Source organism: Ctenopharyngodon idella, chromosome 5, assembly GCF_019924925.1.
Source record: "Ctenopharyngodon idella isolate HZGC_01 chromosome 5, HZGC01, whole genome shotgun sequence".
In the NCBI taxonomy this organism is placed as follows: domain Eukaryota; kingdom Metazoa; phylum Chordata; class Actinopteri; order Cypriniformes; family Xenocyprididae; genus Ctenopharyngodon; species Ctenopharyngodon idella.
In genome coordinates, this window is record NC_067224.1 from 39,132,660 (window position 1) to 39,148,051 (window position 15,392).

The 15,392-nt window shown below is 34.9% G+C and overlaps 2 protein-coding genes and 2 long non-coding RNA genes across 4 annotated transcripts; 2 read left to right on the forward strand and 2 right to left on the reverse strand.

Annotated features, from left to right (window-relative positions):
- Positions 1-622: 622 nt before the first annotated feature.
- On the reverse strand, positions 623-7,017 carry rchy1 (ring finger and CHY zinc finger domain containing 1). Its single transcript, XM_051893518.1, has 8 exons — positions 6,921-7,017; positions 6,384-6,503; positions 4,777-4,892; positions 4,537-4,615; positions 4,356-4,459; positions 3,160-3,189; positions 2,794-2,914; positions 623-1,342 (listed from the first exon to the last, which is right to left on the reverse strand). Exons 1-8 carry the CDS (start codon positions 6,972-6,974, stop codon positions 1,157-1,159), a joined length of 810 nt encoding a protein of 269 aa, XP_051749478.1. The 5' UTR covers positions 6,975-7,017; the 3' UTR covers positions 623-1,156.
- Positions 7,018-7,512: 495 nt separating this feature from the next.
- kcnv2b (potassium channel, subfamily V, member 2b) lies at positions 7,513-13,124 on the forward strand. The gene is made up of 2 exons (XM_051893520.1): positions 7,513-11,694; positions 12,685-13,124. The coding sequence occupies exons 1-2, from the start codon at positions 10,387-10,389 to the stop codon at positions 12,955-12,957; spliced, it is 1,581 nt and encodes a 526-aa protein (XP_051749480.1). The 5' UTR covers positions 7,513-10,386; the 3' UTR covers positions 12,958-13,124.
- On the reverse strand, positions 11,576-14,058 carry LOC127512539 (uncharacterized). The gene is made up of 3 exons (XR_007930209.1): positions 13,977-14,058; positions 13,135-13,222; positions 11,576-11,692 (listed from the first exon to the last, which is right to left on the reverse strand). It is a non-coding gene; the product is annotated as an uncharacterized LOC127512539 (long non-coding RNA).
- Positions 14,033-15,379, forward strand: LOC127512538 (uncharacterized). Its single transcript, XR_007930208.1, has 4 exons — positions 14,033-14,166; positions 14,381-14,435; positions 14,771-14,869; positions 14,993-15,379. It is a non-coding gene; the product is annotated as an uncharacterized LOC127512538 (long non-coding RNA).
- The last annotated feature ends 13 nt before the right edge of the window (positions 15,380-15,392 follow it).

A 15,392-nucleotide genomic window follows, 5' to 3' on the forward strand; every position in this document is an offset into this window, starting at 1 on the left:
TTTTCAAAAAGACTGGGTTTAAGATGTCATCTGTGTGCAAAATTCCAAAGAGAAGTCATTTCTATAATTATTTCTGACCAGGTAACACTGCAGCCTATTACTTGTAGTGAACACCACTAAATAAATAACATGTAAAACTGTGGGAACATTTCCTGTAATCTAGCAAGGAGTAGGACTAGGTGATAAGAGTTGACAAAACAGTGATAAATAAAGACCTAAAGGTCTGTAGACTTCAAAAAAAACAAATGAACCACTTGTCTGCAACATGTTTTTAAAAAAACAGCAACTTCAAAATTCACATTTGAGGTTATATTGAGGTTAAAACTATTTTGAAGGTAGTGTCAACCAAAGACAATGTCACTCGTAAATCCAAAAGCGCTTCTCTAAAAACCCAAAGGAAAAAACTGCAAGAACTTGTATTTCACAACCCTTTCAACAATGAGCTCAATATTCAATGCTGCCTGCAAAACACAAGAGCAAACATACGTGAAGGTGACAAAAATTCATTCTCAAAATGCCTGAGAGTCTGTCCTACAAATATACAGTATCTGGAGTCAAAAATCTGGAGTCACACTCAATAAAACATGAACTTGTAATAATAAAAAAAAAAATAATAGGAAAATAAGATGACGTCCGTTTTTTATTAAATGGAAAAAATATATATTATGCAACATGATCATTTGATTTTCTTTTTGCAATACAAGGTTTGTTTCTTGCCTAGCATTAACCAATAAACAGCATTAAATCATTTTAAAATTAACAAAAGGTCGGCAATGATGTCAACTGTCCCCGAGCTCATGTTGATACTTTAAAATAAAAATCTTGATAAATAATGAGGATTCAGTCAAAGAATTCATTCATAAAGCAGATAAGTAATAGTTTATCCTCAAAGCACAGAATTATCTTTAACATTCGTTATGACAAAATGCATGTGAAATATTCAAAAAATGTGAAATATATGTTGCAAATCTTACTGTGCTAGATAAGTCGGTTTCCATCACAGAAAATTAAAAAAAGGCTCAAAAAAAGTTCTCATCCAGTTTAATCCAGCAAAAAAAATGAGAGCAGTTGTACAAGCAGTGAGTGAGAAGAGTTTGTATTTCTATATGTCAGTTCTATAAAAGCTTAACTGGGAGATGATTTCTGAGCCTAAACGTCACTCGTGGTGCTGCGTGTCGGTCTCTTCTTCAAGCGGCTGCTCCGCAGGCTGTCGTGCGTCTACAGCAGGGGGCGCAATCAGCCCGCCGTCCTGTGCCGTGTTGTAAGAGCCACAGGTGCTGCACTTCATGCCCAACACGTGGAAGGCAACAGTGCAATGAGCCTGGCAGTCATTGCATATGATCTGTGAACAAGCACATAAAGTGAAGTTATTGGGGAAAATCTCACTAAATTTGTCATATTTCACATTAAAATTGAAGGAAAAAATAAGTCATTTTTAAAGGTATACTATGTAAATAAACAAAAGTCACTGAGGTACTGGGATACTCCGCAGCACCCGGTCTAAAATAGTCAGCACATAAACGCTTATTATAGGTATTAAAAAATATATTTAATTTAATACTTTTTATAGGTATTAAATAAAAAGACCCAGGATAAGACAAAAACATGGTTTGGAAGGTGGATTCATTATGTTGAACAAAAAAAAAGTTACATAGTGTACCTTAAAATAAATAAAGTGTAAAGAAAATGAAGACAAATTAAATGAAATAAGCCAATTTTAGGGACATTTAGAATTGTTGCATTGTGACCCACTTTTTTTTGTCACTCCCATTATTTCAATCATAATTCTTATTTCTGTAAAACAGTGAAAAGTACTATATCAATTTGTTAATTAAATCAGTATAAATTGAAGGCAAATTCTACCATGAGGTAAAAACAACATTTTTTTTTTGCATAACAGCAATGAGAATGCAATTTTCATTTCATAAAATAGAACAGGGGAATAAGAGGAAATGTGTCGTCATGAAAATAAAAATAAAAATTATAATGTTCCTACAAATTGGTGCAATTTTATTATGCAATACAATTATGCAATATATATTATATATATATATATATATATATATATATATATATATTATATATAACTATTTTGAAATATGACCGGAAAAGTTCAGGACAGGTTTTAAGATTTTCTCCAGTGTTGTTAACTAAAACTTGAACTTTTAAAATAATTTCCGTTCATTGAAATACAACTGAATAAATAAAAATAATGATAATTTTTCAGTTGTATATCAATGAACAAAAATTATTTTTATATAATATATATATTATATATATATATATATAAAATGCAAACAGAATTTAGAAATGTTGCATTGGAAACAAAAAGTATTACTTTACTAAAACTAAAATGAAAATAAATTAAAGCTAAATAGAATTTTTTTTTGAACTAATAAAAAAGAAAAAAGCACTAAAATTAAAACTTAAAACATAAAAAGCAAATAATATTAATAAATGCTACAAAAAAAAAAAAAAATACTATAATAGTATGTAAATTAAAATAAAATACAAGAGATTCACTCTTTAAATGCCAGGGGGAAAAACTAAATTACTGTGGCCACATGTTCCAAGCTAAAATAATTATTTTGAGGTTCACATTGGAATGACTAAAGTAGATTTCTCCACATCTGAGCTGAACCGTCATCATTTTACAACTGCAGGGTATGAGAACATCTTACAGACTCATAAGCGAATATTCACATCTGCTTGTGTTTGCATTACTCCTCATTTGCATGTCCGTTTGGATAATGTGTCTGCTTAGTGAATCCAAGCAAATGAAGGCTTTGTTACCTTTACTTTAGTGTCCTGGTACTCTGTGGGCATGGGAGACTGGGCAATTTCCAAATCTCTCTGTTCCCAGAACTCCTCCATGTTAAAGGCAGAGTGCATACAGAGGGGACAGCGGTAAGCACTGCAGGACAGACCGCCAGATGTAAGCACATCTCTCAACTATTGAACATTATCCTATTCAAGTCTATGACTGGTTCATGGAGTTCAAAGAGAATCAAAACATGTGAACAGCTCAGAGAGGCTGATATTGATCAGATGGGTGTGACTTCTTAAGTTAGAGAAATGTCAGTATGAATATATGCAGAATTAGCAACAAGTTATAAGAAAACAATAATACAGTAGTTACAAAACAACAATATTTCTTACCCAGTTCTGCACATGTCCTCAAAGCATGTTCTGCAAGCAAAAAAGAGTGTTTTTACATCAAATCACATTCATTTGATAGCACATAGGTTTAGGGTACCAGTACACATGCAGTGACCTTAAATATATTATAGAAATCAAATATATTTTACAAAAAGTTATAGTGGCCATTTCATTTATGCATTATGGCAGACACTTTTATCCAATGCAATTTTTAATAACACTTTACAATATGGCTTCATTTGTAAACATTAGTTAACTACATTAGTTAACATGAATTAATGATTAACAATACTTATTGACAATAATTATTTATCTTAGATAATCTCAACATTTACTAATACATTTTTAAGATCAAAAGTTGTTAACATGATCAAAAATCTGTTAACATGAGTTAATGCGCTGTGAACAAATGAAAGTTTTTATTAAGTGACATTTTTACAAAGGTTAACTAACGCATTAACTAATGTTAACAAATGACATCTTATTGTAAATAATCTATCATGACTGTAAGATTTAGGGAAAAAGGCCACAGGCAATATGTTCAGCAATTAATTAAATTTTAGACACACCTACTGATTCTTCACGGCAGCTTCCACATTTTAGAATAATAGTAAAGTCACCAAAACTATGAAATAATGTGGCAAGTATGGGGATTTTGCAGTGACAAAACATTTAAAAATGTTCATATGATGGCAACAATTACTATATTGAACAATTGAACAATTCAATTATGTCCAAACCTATAACTGGTAATGAATATTATTAGTGAATTATGTCTAAAGCCTTGGTCCCACTAGACTTTGATCATGCAAAATTTCTACAGGAACTGCAACACTCACAAAATGACATCACACTCTGCAGCCTCTTTTTAAAAAACATAATTCAACATAATATAGATAAAAAAAAATGTGAGAATATGCAATCTACTCCTCTTTACGGCAACCTTGCAGATTTAAAGTTTGATTTCTTTAATTCAGCTGAAAGGTCAAGCTGTGCCATGTCAATGTTCTTTTGGTCACATGATACGATTTCGCAGGTCAGAGTTCACCAAACTTGAACTTTGGATTGCAGTGAAATGTGAAACTTCTTCGCTTGAGCATGCGTTTCCAGTCTCCCGCATTCACATGAATGGAAGTCAATGGAATGAAAAGTGTAGTGTGACCGCCCCTTTACACAACAGATTATCAAACACTCACTTGTGTAGCAGATGGCCGCAAGAGAGCACATGAGCCCCTATTCTGGACGTGTGGATGTCCTCCATACACACAGGGCAGTTCTGCCTGGAGACGTTCTCAACACACTGAAATGACAAGCACTGCTTAATATTTCACAAAACGATCAAGTAACGTACAAGAATCAAGAGAAGACTTTTCATACCTTGTGATTATCTTTAAGATCAGTGGCTAAACATAAATTGCACTTCGTACAATGGAAGTATTTCTCTCTTGGGCCAATTCTAAAAGTGACAGAGGAGACGAAGAAGGTCAATGAGAATCTTATTAAAAGAATAACAAATGTATTGCTTCAATATTGTTCAATAATGAAGGCACCTCTCATTTGTAAGATGCATTGCATGAAAGCGTGTGCTAAATTAATAAATGTAAATGCCATGCAAACCTGCATATCCCACAGGGCTGGCAGTGGTACTGCTTCTTGTCTTTGTCAAATAGATGGCAGATGTTACAGTAATACTCGCCAAACTTCACTTCACATTCTTTACACGTCTGTTGAGCCTGATGGACACAGAATGAGCAAGAGTTTTAAATGTTATCAGAACTGAAAACTATTTTTTTTAAAAATCATATTTTGCATTTTTAAAAGACCATTAAAATGTGCTGCATTCTGACATTTAATGTTTTATACAACAAAAATCACCATGATGTGTAATTAGTAGGGATGCACCGATACCAGTATCGGGCCCGATACCAAGCTCATGTACTTGTACTGTTAAAAATACCCCCGATACCGAAGACCGATACCTCACGTGCCGTAACTGACAGAATTTTCCGTGCACAGAGACACCGGCGGCAGCAGCAGAAACAATGTCAGCCTCAAGGGAGTGGAAATACTTCAAAATTAATGATGACAACACACACATTGCGAACTGCATGCAAATCGCGTTGAATGACAGACCAGAAGCATTCTGCTCCTTCTTGCGCGCGATCCCAGTTCTCTCAGACAGCGCGCGATCAGTTCTCCTTGCGCCTGAATGGTCAAATGCACAAATAGTTGTCAAAATGTCCATCGTGTGGAGTATCTCATGTAAATACAGCCGGTTATGGCTTAAGTGGACGCAAACAGGTGGGTGAAAACAGGATATGTGTCAGGATATGGATTCGGTCTTAAAGGGAGAGTAGCCTAATTAAATATTTGTTTGTCATTAACAACAAAAGATGTTAAATGAATGTGTGTATATATATATATATATATATATATATATATATATATATAAGATGTTAAATGAATGTGTGTATATATATATATATATCATGAAATAAAATTTCTCATATCATGGTCATATTGCCCACTCGTCCCGTATTCCACCATGAGAAATCTGGTCACTAGGTTGTGTTTACACAGGTTAAAAAAGGCAGGTTAAAAAAGACTTGATTTTTTTTAAATTATTTTTTAAATTATGAATTTAATAATTATGCCCTTTGAAGGTTATTGGACATTGTGAAATTTGTGCTTTAAGTTTGTGACAAGAACATATAAATTATTATTCATTGGAGTAATAATAAAGAAGCTGTCCTACATTCATTAGTCTCACAGTGTTGTACTTGGAAAACTGCCACATTACAAAAAATAATAATAATAATTTAATAAATGTATAGCCATCGGTATCGGTATCGGCGAGTACCAGAAAAAAAAGTATCGGTACTTGTACTCTGTTCTTAAAAAATGGTATCGGAGCATCCCTAGTAATTAGTTTAACAATTACTTGTTTTGCATTACAGTAAGATTTTATTAGATGATGACTGGAATTGCAGTCATTAGATTTGCTTGGAAAAAAGTTGTGCGCATGCATGTATATATATGACAGTTAATTATATATAATTATAACATATTTCAAAGATATGCTTTATTTATTCTTTCTTTTGCTAGTGCGGTGAAATACTACCCAGAAATAACACCCAGATATTCTTGACAGATTTTGTGAGATTCATCCAAGCAAATTCTATGATGTGTTTAAACTTTAGAGCCAAGCTTAAATATGACTTTACCTCTTGAATAGTATTGCACGCTGCACATTTGACTTCTCGGACCTTAAATCGGTCCATTTGATGGTTCTCTTCACCATCATGACAGAGTCTGCAAACATAAAACTTCCCACAGCAGGGCGCCTGCAGAGAGACAGACCACAAATATATAATCCATCGCCATCAATCACATCAAATATGGCTCACAGCATGAGTCTCTACTGACTCACATCAGAATATGTTGCAAGTGCAAATCTATAACAAAACCCAAAACTGCCATTTCTTTGACCCTACCGAGCAAAGAAACAAGTCTAAACTAACATATCTTATTTGTTGCATTTAAACCAACAATAATTAATTTCATAAAATAATCTTATATTACACATTAAACATAGTAAATGGGTGTTCAGTGATGTATATTTCATACAGTTAGCTATATGCTAATAAGACTTGCTTCAATCACACGTTGCAACCAAGGAAAGTATTTACCAAAACAATCATGCTAACATTGGCAAGAGTATTTAAAATACAACATATACATGCAATTAAAATGTCGCTCACTTTTAACAAACAGCTGCGAACATAATGCTCACACCCGACTTCAGTGGCGGCCATGTTTCATTCAAATGCGAGAAAACTTTATTTAACAGTCCTTAACTGACCAGTGTGTGTTTATGTATCACGTGTCTATTCCCTCATTAAAAAAATACAAAAAGAAAGAAAGAATGAAGTTTTTCCTGTTATCCAAACTTTTCATTTTTGATTTGAAAATTAAGTTAGGTTTAGTGCTTTATCTTTATGAATTTTACATGACACAACTTTGATGTAAACAAAGATTACCATGTAGGAGTACATAATGATGTAGATGAAGGTAAAATCTACTATTTGTAGTCTTATGATGAAATGAAATTATGTAGAATTACTTCATATCTCATGTCCAATTTATAATCAATATATGTTTATATCACAGAGAAGTTTTATATAATCTCAGGGTTTTGAGTCGAACATCCAGCTAAACAAATGTTTGGTTTCTTATCAACATCTGGTTTTAATTCACCATCATATTATTGTTACAGCATTTTGAAAACAAATGCACAAGTAACTTTAATAACATTCTGTCCTCTCCCTTATGGAAAGAAAATATATTTCCCTATATATGAATGATCAATATATTACATGATTTAACAGTATATTTGAAAATATATTTGTATTATTCAATGAATTACAATATATTGAATAATACATAAGGAATTGCCGCTTTTCATAAATTGAAAAATATGTGATAATATATTTACTAATATATCATAATGTATGTCATTTTATATTCAGTAATATACTTCATAATATATATATTTATGTGATCAGATATGGTACTGCATGCATAATATATTGCAGATATATTTACTCATGCAGTATAAACACATATATGGTAAAATATATTATTCTTATATTTTATACTTACTTACATTTTAAATGTTTCATATTTTCAAGTTAGTTAACAAAAGTACAACTGCATGTACTAAAGTTTCTACCAAAGAGACTATCCCTGTGTTATAGTGTGCACAGTTGTTACTTTTTAAATAAAGTTATTATAGTATTAATGCTGTTCAGCCAATCATAAACCTAACCTCAGGCTCTACTCTTCAGCACAATGGTAACCCCAAAAACTCACACATACCAGAAAACCTTTTAAATTCCAAAATAATACAACTTTAAACACTAACAGATCGCCCCCTATATCAATATTGAGCAAAACACATAAAATAGCACTTAATTTTAACATTTACTCTCCTTTAACAGCCAGAAGCAAAGCATGCTGGGAACTAGAAGTCTGTTGTAACCACTGATTGTAACTCATTCCTAGAATGTGTGCATATATGTGTGTACAATACATTCACATTTATATGGGAACATGTATGTGCAATATATGTACACAATAAAGGATAAAACTTTATGAATGTAATGCTATTTTTGTCTTCATTTATACATATAGCCGTCAATGCATATATAGAAATGTATTATGTAATATATCGCATTATATTTTGCAGTATATTCCCATATATTTTTGTTCCGTAAGGGCTAGCCTTATCTTATAAGATTAGATTTGTATTATTGATATTGTCCCTTTGTTTTTTATATAAAATCACCATGCCAATAACATTTGGTGGACAAATCCTTTATTAGAACTGCAAATAAAATCACACCCATTTGTGGGGGGTTTGTCACGAACTGATCACAGTGACAGCCGGTGGCAGCATCTGCCCCTTTAAGATTACAAACTTGCCCATTGTCTTTCCCAAAATTACTGCTAATCTGATCTACTGTGGATTTAAGACCTTAAGAGTCTATAATCCACTGAACATGATGCAAGTATATTCATGTTACATCTGAAAACATGATTTATTAAGCTCTGCTTTTGGACTTGATGTTGTAAAACTTGCTAACATGCTCAGTATGATTTTTTTTATCTCTCTCAGACGCCCTTGAGATCTGGAGAGATGTGGATGTGTTTGATGAAGCTATTATTTGTTATACAGGATTATTTATGTCATACAGGCTTTTATATGGAAAAATCAGTTTTTAAGATATAAAATAACGAGATATAATAAGAATCAAATCAAATTGAATAGAAGAGAATAGAGAAGTGTATATGTATTGTTTCTAAAGAAGAGAAAATCTAGTAGAGGCCTAGCCTAGTAGATGTGGATGATGGCAACACAAGTTACTGAGTAAATAAAAAATTCATTCTTTTATATATTTCCTATTAATATTCAAAGAACAATATGGCAATGAGGAAAAAGTCATAAATTATACAAAGCACATGCCAAGAATATCTTCAGAACCCTAGAAAGTTAATAAGAATAATTTCCCCAGTAACTGAACTTAATACACTCTTATGGCAATTTGTAACTATTTTACATTTTGGTAACGAATTGGTGGCTAATTCGTATGAATTTGAACAATCTCATTCATAGAGCTCATCTTACGCCCCATTGACGGTTAGGTTTAGAGTTGGGTACTTTCTAAAAATCTTACTTTTCCATACGAATCACATTGTACGTTTTCTCATGAGATCAGGTTGAAACCTAAATCTCGAAGGCCTTATTGACCCGGTTACCTTAAGTGACTTTGCATTATCTGTCCTGCTCTTTCTGATGTTTACAACCCTAGATTCATGCCCATTTGAATTTGTTTTGTTTCTGAAAGCAGATAAACAATGCATATGTTATTCAAAGAAATTCATAATCACATTTTTGAACCTGCATTCATCTTCAATAGTTTTATATTAAGTTTATATATATCTTTGATTATTAAAATGTTCAAAAGAACATTGTTTTTTTTAAATAGAAATATTTTGTAACATAAATGTCTTTACTGTCAATTTTGATCTATTTAATGTGTCCTTTCTGAATAAAAGTATTCATTTGTTTTTTAAATCATATACCTCAAACTTCTGAATGTAACACAAAAGTATTAAGCAGCAAAAATGTTTTCAACATTGATAATAATAATAATAATAAATGTTTCTTGAGCAGAAAATCAGCATATTAGAATGATTTCTGAGGGAACGTTTCCACGCCTAGTAGTTTCCTTCATTCATGAATTCCTTCATGTCCACTAACTTCTGTTTGGCTGCTTGTTTAAATGTTACTATCATTATCCTCTTATAAATACCTGTTCTATCATAAACTAGATAAAGATGCCCATAGTTTAGAAGCAGTTTATGAATAAGCCTTTGGATGTTGAAAGGGGTCTTGTCTGGGTAACCTGGCAAGAAGAGCATTCATTCATTGACACATGCCATTTCAAAGAGTTCAGACGCAACCCTCAAGCAAAAGCTTAACGGATAATGGCATTTAAGTTGAACTCTTAGCTCCTTATAGACGGCATTAGAGCACTGGTGCTTCCTCCTGCCTGTCTCTTTATACTTAAATAGGGTAGATTTAACTTCAATAAAGCTCTGAGATTTACAGGCGCGCTGCACAGTTGCTATCCTCCTCTAGGAGGATAGTGGAGGACTGAGAGGATGTTCAGCTATCAGAGTAACAGGAGACAGAGCCTCTTTCCCAACTGCAAACTAGCAACCTCTGAGTCAACAGACGACGCCGTTCCCTTCGCCAAAGAGTGTTTGTTGAAACAGTGGAGCTCTTTAGGTGAACTCCAGACGGATATCTATGACATCTTTGGTGAAGTTGACGATGGGGAGGTTGAGAAGCATTCGGAGCCTTCGTTATGGTTTACCAGCATATCGCCAAGCAGGAATTGCACGCTCAACATCAACGTTGGAGGAAAGTCCTACCGCATCACCTACAAAATGGCAGCGAGATACCCACAGAGCAGAATTGGTCGTCTGGCCACCTACACCGACCATAACATGAAGCTGAACCTCTGCGATGACTACGTCGTGAAGGACAACGAATATTTCTTTGACCGAGATCCTGACGTCTTCAACAGCATCTTCAACTTCTACAGGACCGGTGTGCTGTGGATCAAGGACGAGCTTTGTCCGAGGAACTTCTTGGAGGAGATCAATTATTGGGGCGTTCGGATCAAATACTCTCAACGGTGCTGTCGGATCCTGCTCGAGGAGAAACATGACGAGTTGTGCGAACAGCTCAAGGTTGAGAAGGAACTGGAGGCGGAGCTGGAAATCGAAGAACACGAGGAGGCATTCGACGACATGTTTCTCGGCAAGATGCGACGGTCACTTTGGAACGTCATGGAGAAACCGTTCTCCTCGGTACCGGCGAAACTCATGGCGGTCGCCTCCAGTATGTTTGTGCTTGTGTCGCTGGTTACGATGACTCTGACTACGGTGGAAGAAATGGAGAACATGGCATCTACTAACCAGCTCAGTGACAAGACATACGGAGAGTTTGTAGAGACTCTGTGCATAACCTTCTTCACCGCCGAGTACCTGTTGCGTCTGGTTTCAACCCCAGATATCAGTCACTTCGTTAAGAGCATACTGAACACGGTAGACCTCATGGCCATCCTACCGCAGTTTCTGCAGTTCGTGCTCGAGAGCTTTGAGACCTTCGGTTCTGGGAAAGAAAATGCTGACATGGAGACTGTAGGTCAGGTGAGCAAGGTTGGACAAGTGCTGCGAATCATGCGACTCATGCGTATTTTCCGGGTTCTGAAACTGGCACGTCACTCCACGGGGCTGAGAGCGTTTGGCTTCACGTTGAGGCAGTGCTATCAGCAGGTGGGATGTCTCTTTCTCTTTATCGCTATGGGGATCTTCACATTCTCTGCCATGGTTTATAGTGTTGAACACGACGTCCCAAATACCAACTTTACCAGTATTCCACATTCTTGGTGGTGGGCATCTGTAAGTAAACATTATATAAATATGTGATATAGTTGATGTTACTCATTACTCACCCTAATGTCTTTCCAAACACATATCACATTCTTTTTTTCTGTGGAAAACACAAAAGGAGATCTTAATAGAGTGCAACAGTCAGGTTCTGGAGGTAAAATACCATTCATTTTCTCCATAGGGGAATTGATTTTGAACGATAAACCTTTAAAGACAGACCTACTATGAGCTATGAGGTTATTAATTGTTGGAATATGCCATGGAATTCCTGGTGAAAAATAACTTAATAATGATTCTGCAGAGAATTCTCTACCAATCAGAGAATCGCAACAAGCAAATTGCGTCAAAATAACTCTTTAGCTCCGCCCACTACCATGAAGCGCTGCAAATGACGTGATAGAGTCGGTCTTCTTTCGCTCTCAAACCACTTAAAAAAAAAAAAATGATGGATAATATTTGTATGCAAGTCTGAAAGATTTCACTAAAAAGTCACTGCGAATCATGTTTAACAAACATGGTTACCATTCACTTTTATTGTATGGAAAAGAGCAGCTTGGATATTGTGCTACAGAGAGCAATAGTGCCCATCCACTTTTTAAGCGGCCTTCGTTCCATAAGTATTTTTCCCATAGGGATTTTTAATTGCTCCATTGCTCTTTTTAAAAAATCCCTATGGGGATCCTTCTTTTCCGTACAATAAAAGTGAATGGTAATTGGTAACCATGTTTGTCAAACATGATTCGCAGTGACTTTTCGGTTAAAGTTTCTCACACAGATCTATTATACGTCTTCTGACTTGGAAAATGGTCATTTTAACTACTTTTATGAAGTTTACATGGTGTTTTTGGAGCTTGACCACTCCTGGTCCCCATCCACTTTCATTGTGTGATGTTTTGCTACAATTCTCCTTTGGTTTTCTATGGAAGAAAGAAAGTCATAGGGGTTTGCAACAACATGAGGTTTTATTTTTATGAGTTTACCAATAACTTCTCATTCCAGGTGAGCATCTCTACTGTAGGCTACGGTGACATGTATCCTGAGACCCTTTTGGGGCGGATATTTGCCTTTGGCTGCATTTCCTTTGGGATCATTTTGAATGGCCTTCCAATCTCCATCCTCTTCAACAAGTTCTCAGATTACTACGCCAAACTTAAGTCTCACGAATACACTTCCAACATGAAGAACAGAGGGAAGGTTAACTTCATCTTGAGAGCCAAGAAGAAACTAAAAGAGTGTGGCTGCATCGAAACTAATGACACTGATGTTTCGTAGACACTTGAGTTCCCAAAAATGTGCACATTATTTTATTGTTGGCGTTGTTAAGATGTACTGAATCTTGTCTGAATGGGATTATTTTCTAAAAAGCCTCTTATGTAAAAGTGCCAAATGATTCAAACACAAGTATTAAGTAACACTGATTTACAGTAAAAGATGAAGAGGTATACTTACAGTCTGTTATTCCTCATCTCCTGTTCCTTGTGCATTATCGATTGTTTAGTTTTCATGGCATGAACACATCTTTGGTAATGAAGGTGTACTACAGCAATAAAGTACATTTTAATGTTTGGACATCATGTTTTTGTAATTCGTTACCACTGTAGTTCTGCTCTTTTTAAATATTTTCTGCATTTCGCCTAGTTACAGAAGCACATTTAGCCACATAACACTGACGCTGACCTGCATTATCCTCACAGTTGATGTGTTACCTTACCTGCCCTTTTGAACTCGACCTGACCGACAACCACAATAGAAGATTAATCTAATTTACAAATAGCATTAATCTAATTTACGAAGTTCCCATGACGTGTCCAATTAACTGAATTAATACTGTATTTAGCCTCCAGAGACCCAGCAACTCCTTATTTATTCCCAGCAATTTCTCTGATACCATACAAGCCTTTGGGTTCAGTTTGGTCTAATTGTCACAACACTTAAGTGTGACATATAGTGACTTAATACTTAAAAAATTGGAGTAGGATTAACTTGAAAAAAGCTAGGAAACAATTTCCCTCGGTAATTGTTAGTAACTTTAACGAAAGATTACAAGAAAATTAACACATTGAATTAAACGTGAAATTCTGAAGTAGAAAGACTGAATTAGTACTCCAAAAATCTTTGTTTACAACTTTTTGAAAATCATGGTTTACAGTGCAGTGGCTATATGACAAAAAACTCCCCAAGATGTGAGGAAGAAAACATGGTTGGGAGGAATATACTCTCTCAAGACACATTTTAGGTACACATATTTATAATATTACATATTTTATAAATAAATAAAAAGAATGACAAACCTCTTTTTCTGACTCGTCGACGATAGCGCGGTTGCACTCCAGGCCTGTAGGTGGCGGTATGAAGTCAGCGAGCTCATAAGCGTGACTTCTTCTCGTTGTGCTCTTGCGCTTCTCTGACCTCTGTAGACTGAGTACGGTCCTGAAGTCCGGCGAAATGGTTCCTCCAGTGCAAGTGTCGCCGCTGATTAAGGTTTGTCTTCACAAATTCATTATTCTAGGTGTTTATTACTCGATTTAAACGAAGAAAGGCGTCTACAGGACTCTCTTTCCCTCCCGTCAGAGCGGGCTGTGATGTGTTGACGTCTGTTAAAATGGCCTGCATGCTGAAAGTCATGATATTTCCTTCCTTCTCTGTTAATGAAAACAGAATTATTGATATTACTGAGATTTATTTTGTCTTTTAGACAGCCAGATGGTCTGCATTGCTTGTTGGCATTATCTATGGAAAGCGCAGATATGGTAAGAACGAGCAAGTTGATCTGAAATAGTGACAGGTGTTCAAATGACATTTAAATATATATATATATATATATTACACACCCTTTTTGCAGATGACTTGTGGAAGTCACATTGATTTGTCTTAGAGGTGCATTCACACAGATATTTACACAACTCTAGAGTGCATGTTTATGTAGGTCTGAACTACATATATTGGTTTAATTCATTAAAAATATATATAGGAATGAAAGATGGTGGCCAAAATGGTGCTGTATCTGTTGCTGAAAGTTTAAAAATGCTTATACGCTTGATGAAGACCATGCATTTGAGTTTAAAACTCTATTTTTTGTCTCCAGATAATCTGAAACCAATCGCAGAGGAGGAGAGGAGAATAGAAGAGGAGGAGAAGAAGGTGCGAGAGGAGAAGGAACGCATTGCTAAACAATTAGCAGAAGGTAAGGTTTCACCTTAACATTTTAATAGTGACTCTTCTGCATATTCATCAGTTGAGCTTTGAATTGTTTGCTCATTTGGTCATCCTGACTCTTATTTATTTATTTATTTTTTTTATTCAACAGCTAATGAGGACACAATCCTGAAGTGATCAGCCCAAAATGTCGGCTATATCGTGTTCATTGTAAAGATCTTGTTATCGCTCTGGATAAAGAATGATACTTGTTTTCTGCCATTTTGGATTTACAGTGCCCTTTTCACACCTTTCCATGTTTTCTCTAATAAATAATGACAGACGAATACCTCTTTTTGTGAAATAATCACTGAATACATGCAAATATGTGTCTATGACCTTGTATAAATTTCCTCTGATCTGACACTGTTTTGTTCTTTCATTGAAGAACCTTTATACAGGTGTAGTATATGCAATGTAATGTTAAATATACCCTGAATCAGAGTTTCACTTTGGTAAACATCCACACCAATATTTATTAATAAACTGTTAATCCCTATTTCTTTGTGTTT

Excerpts from the sequence above, each read along its gene's own strand:
- rchy1 (XM_051893518.1), bottom strand. The coding sequence starts at position 6,974 with ATGGCCGCCACTGAAGTCGGGTGTGAGCATTATGTTCGCAGCTGTTTG. Across the intron at positions 4,616-4,776 it reads CAGCCCTGTGGGATATGCAG|AATTGGCCCAAGAGAGAAAT; the intron begins GTTTGCATGGCA and ends TGTCACTTTTAG. Across the intron at positions 3,190-4,355 it reads TGCGGCCATCTGCTACACAA|AACATGCTTTGAGGACATGT; the intron begins GTGAGTGTTTGA and ends TTTTGCTTGCAG.
- kcnv2b (XM_051893520.1), top strand. The coding sequence starts at position 10,387 with ATGTTCAGCTATCAGAGTAACAGGAGACAGAGCCTCTTTCCCAACTGC. Across the intron at positions 11,695-12,684 it reads ATTCTTGGTGGTGGGCATCT|GTGAGCATCTCTACTGTAGG; the intron begins GTAAGTAAACAT and ends TTCTCATTCCAG.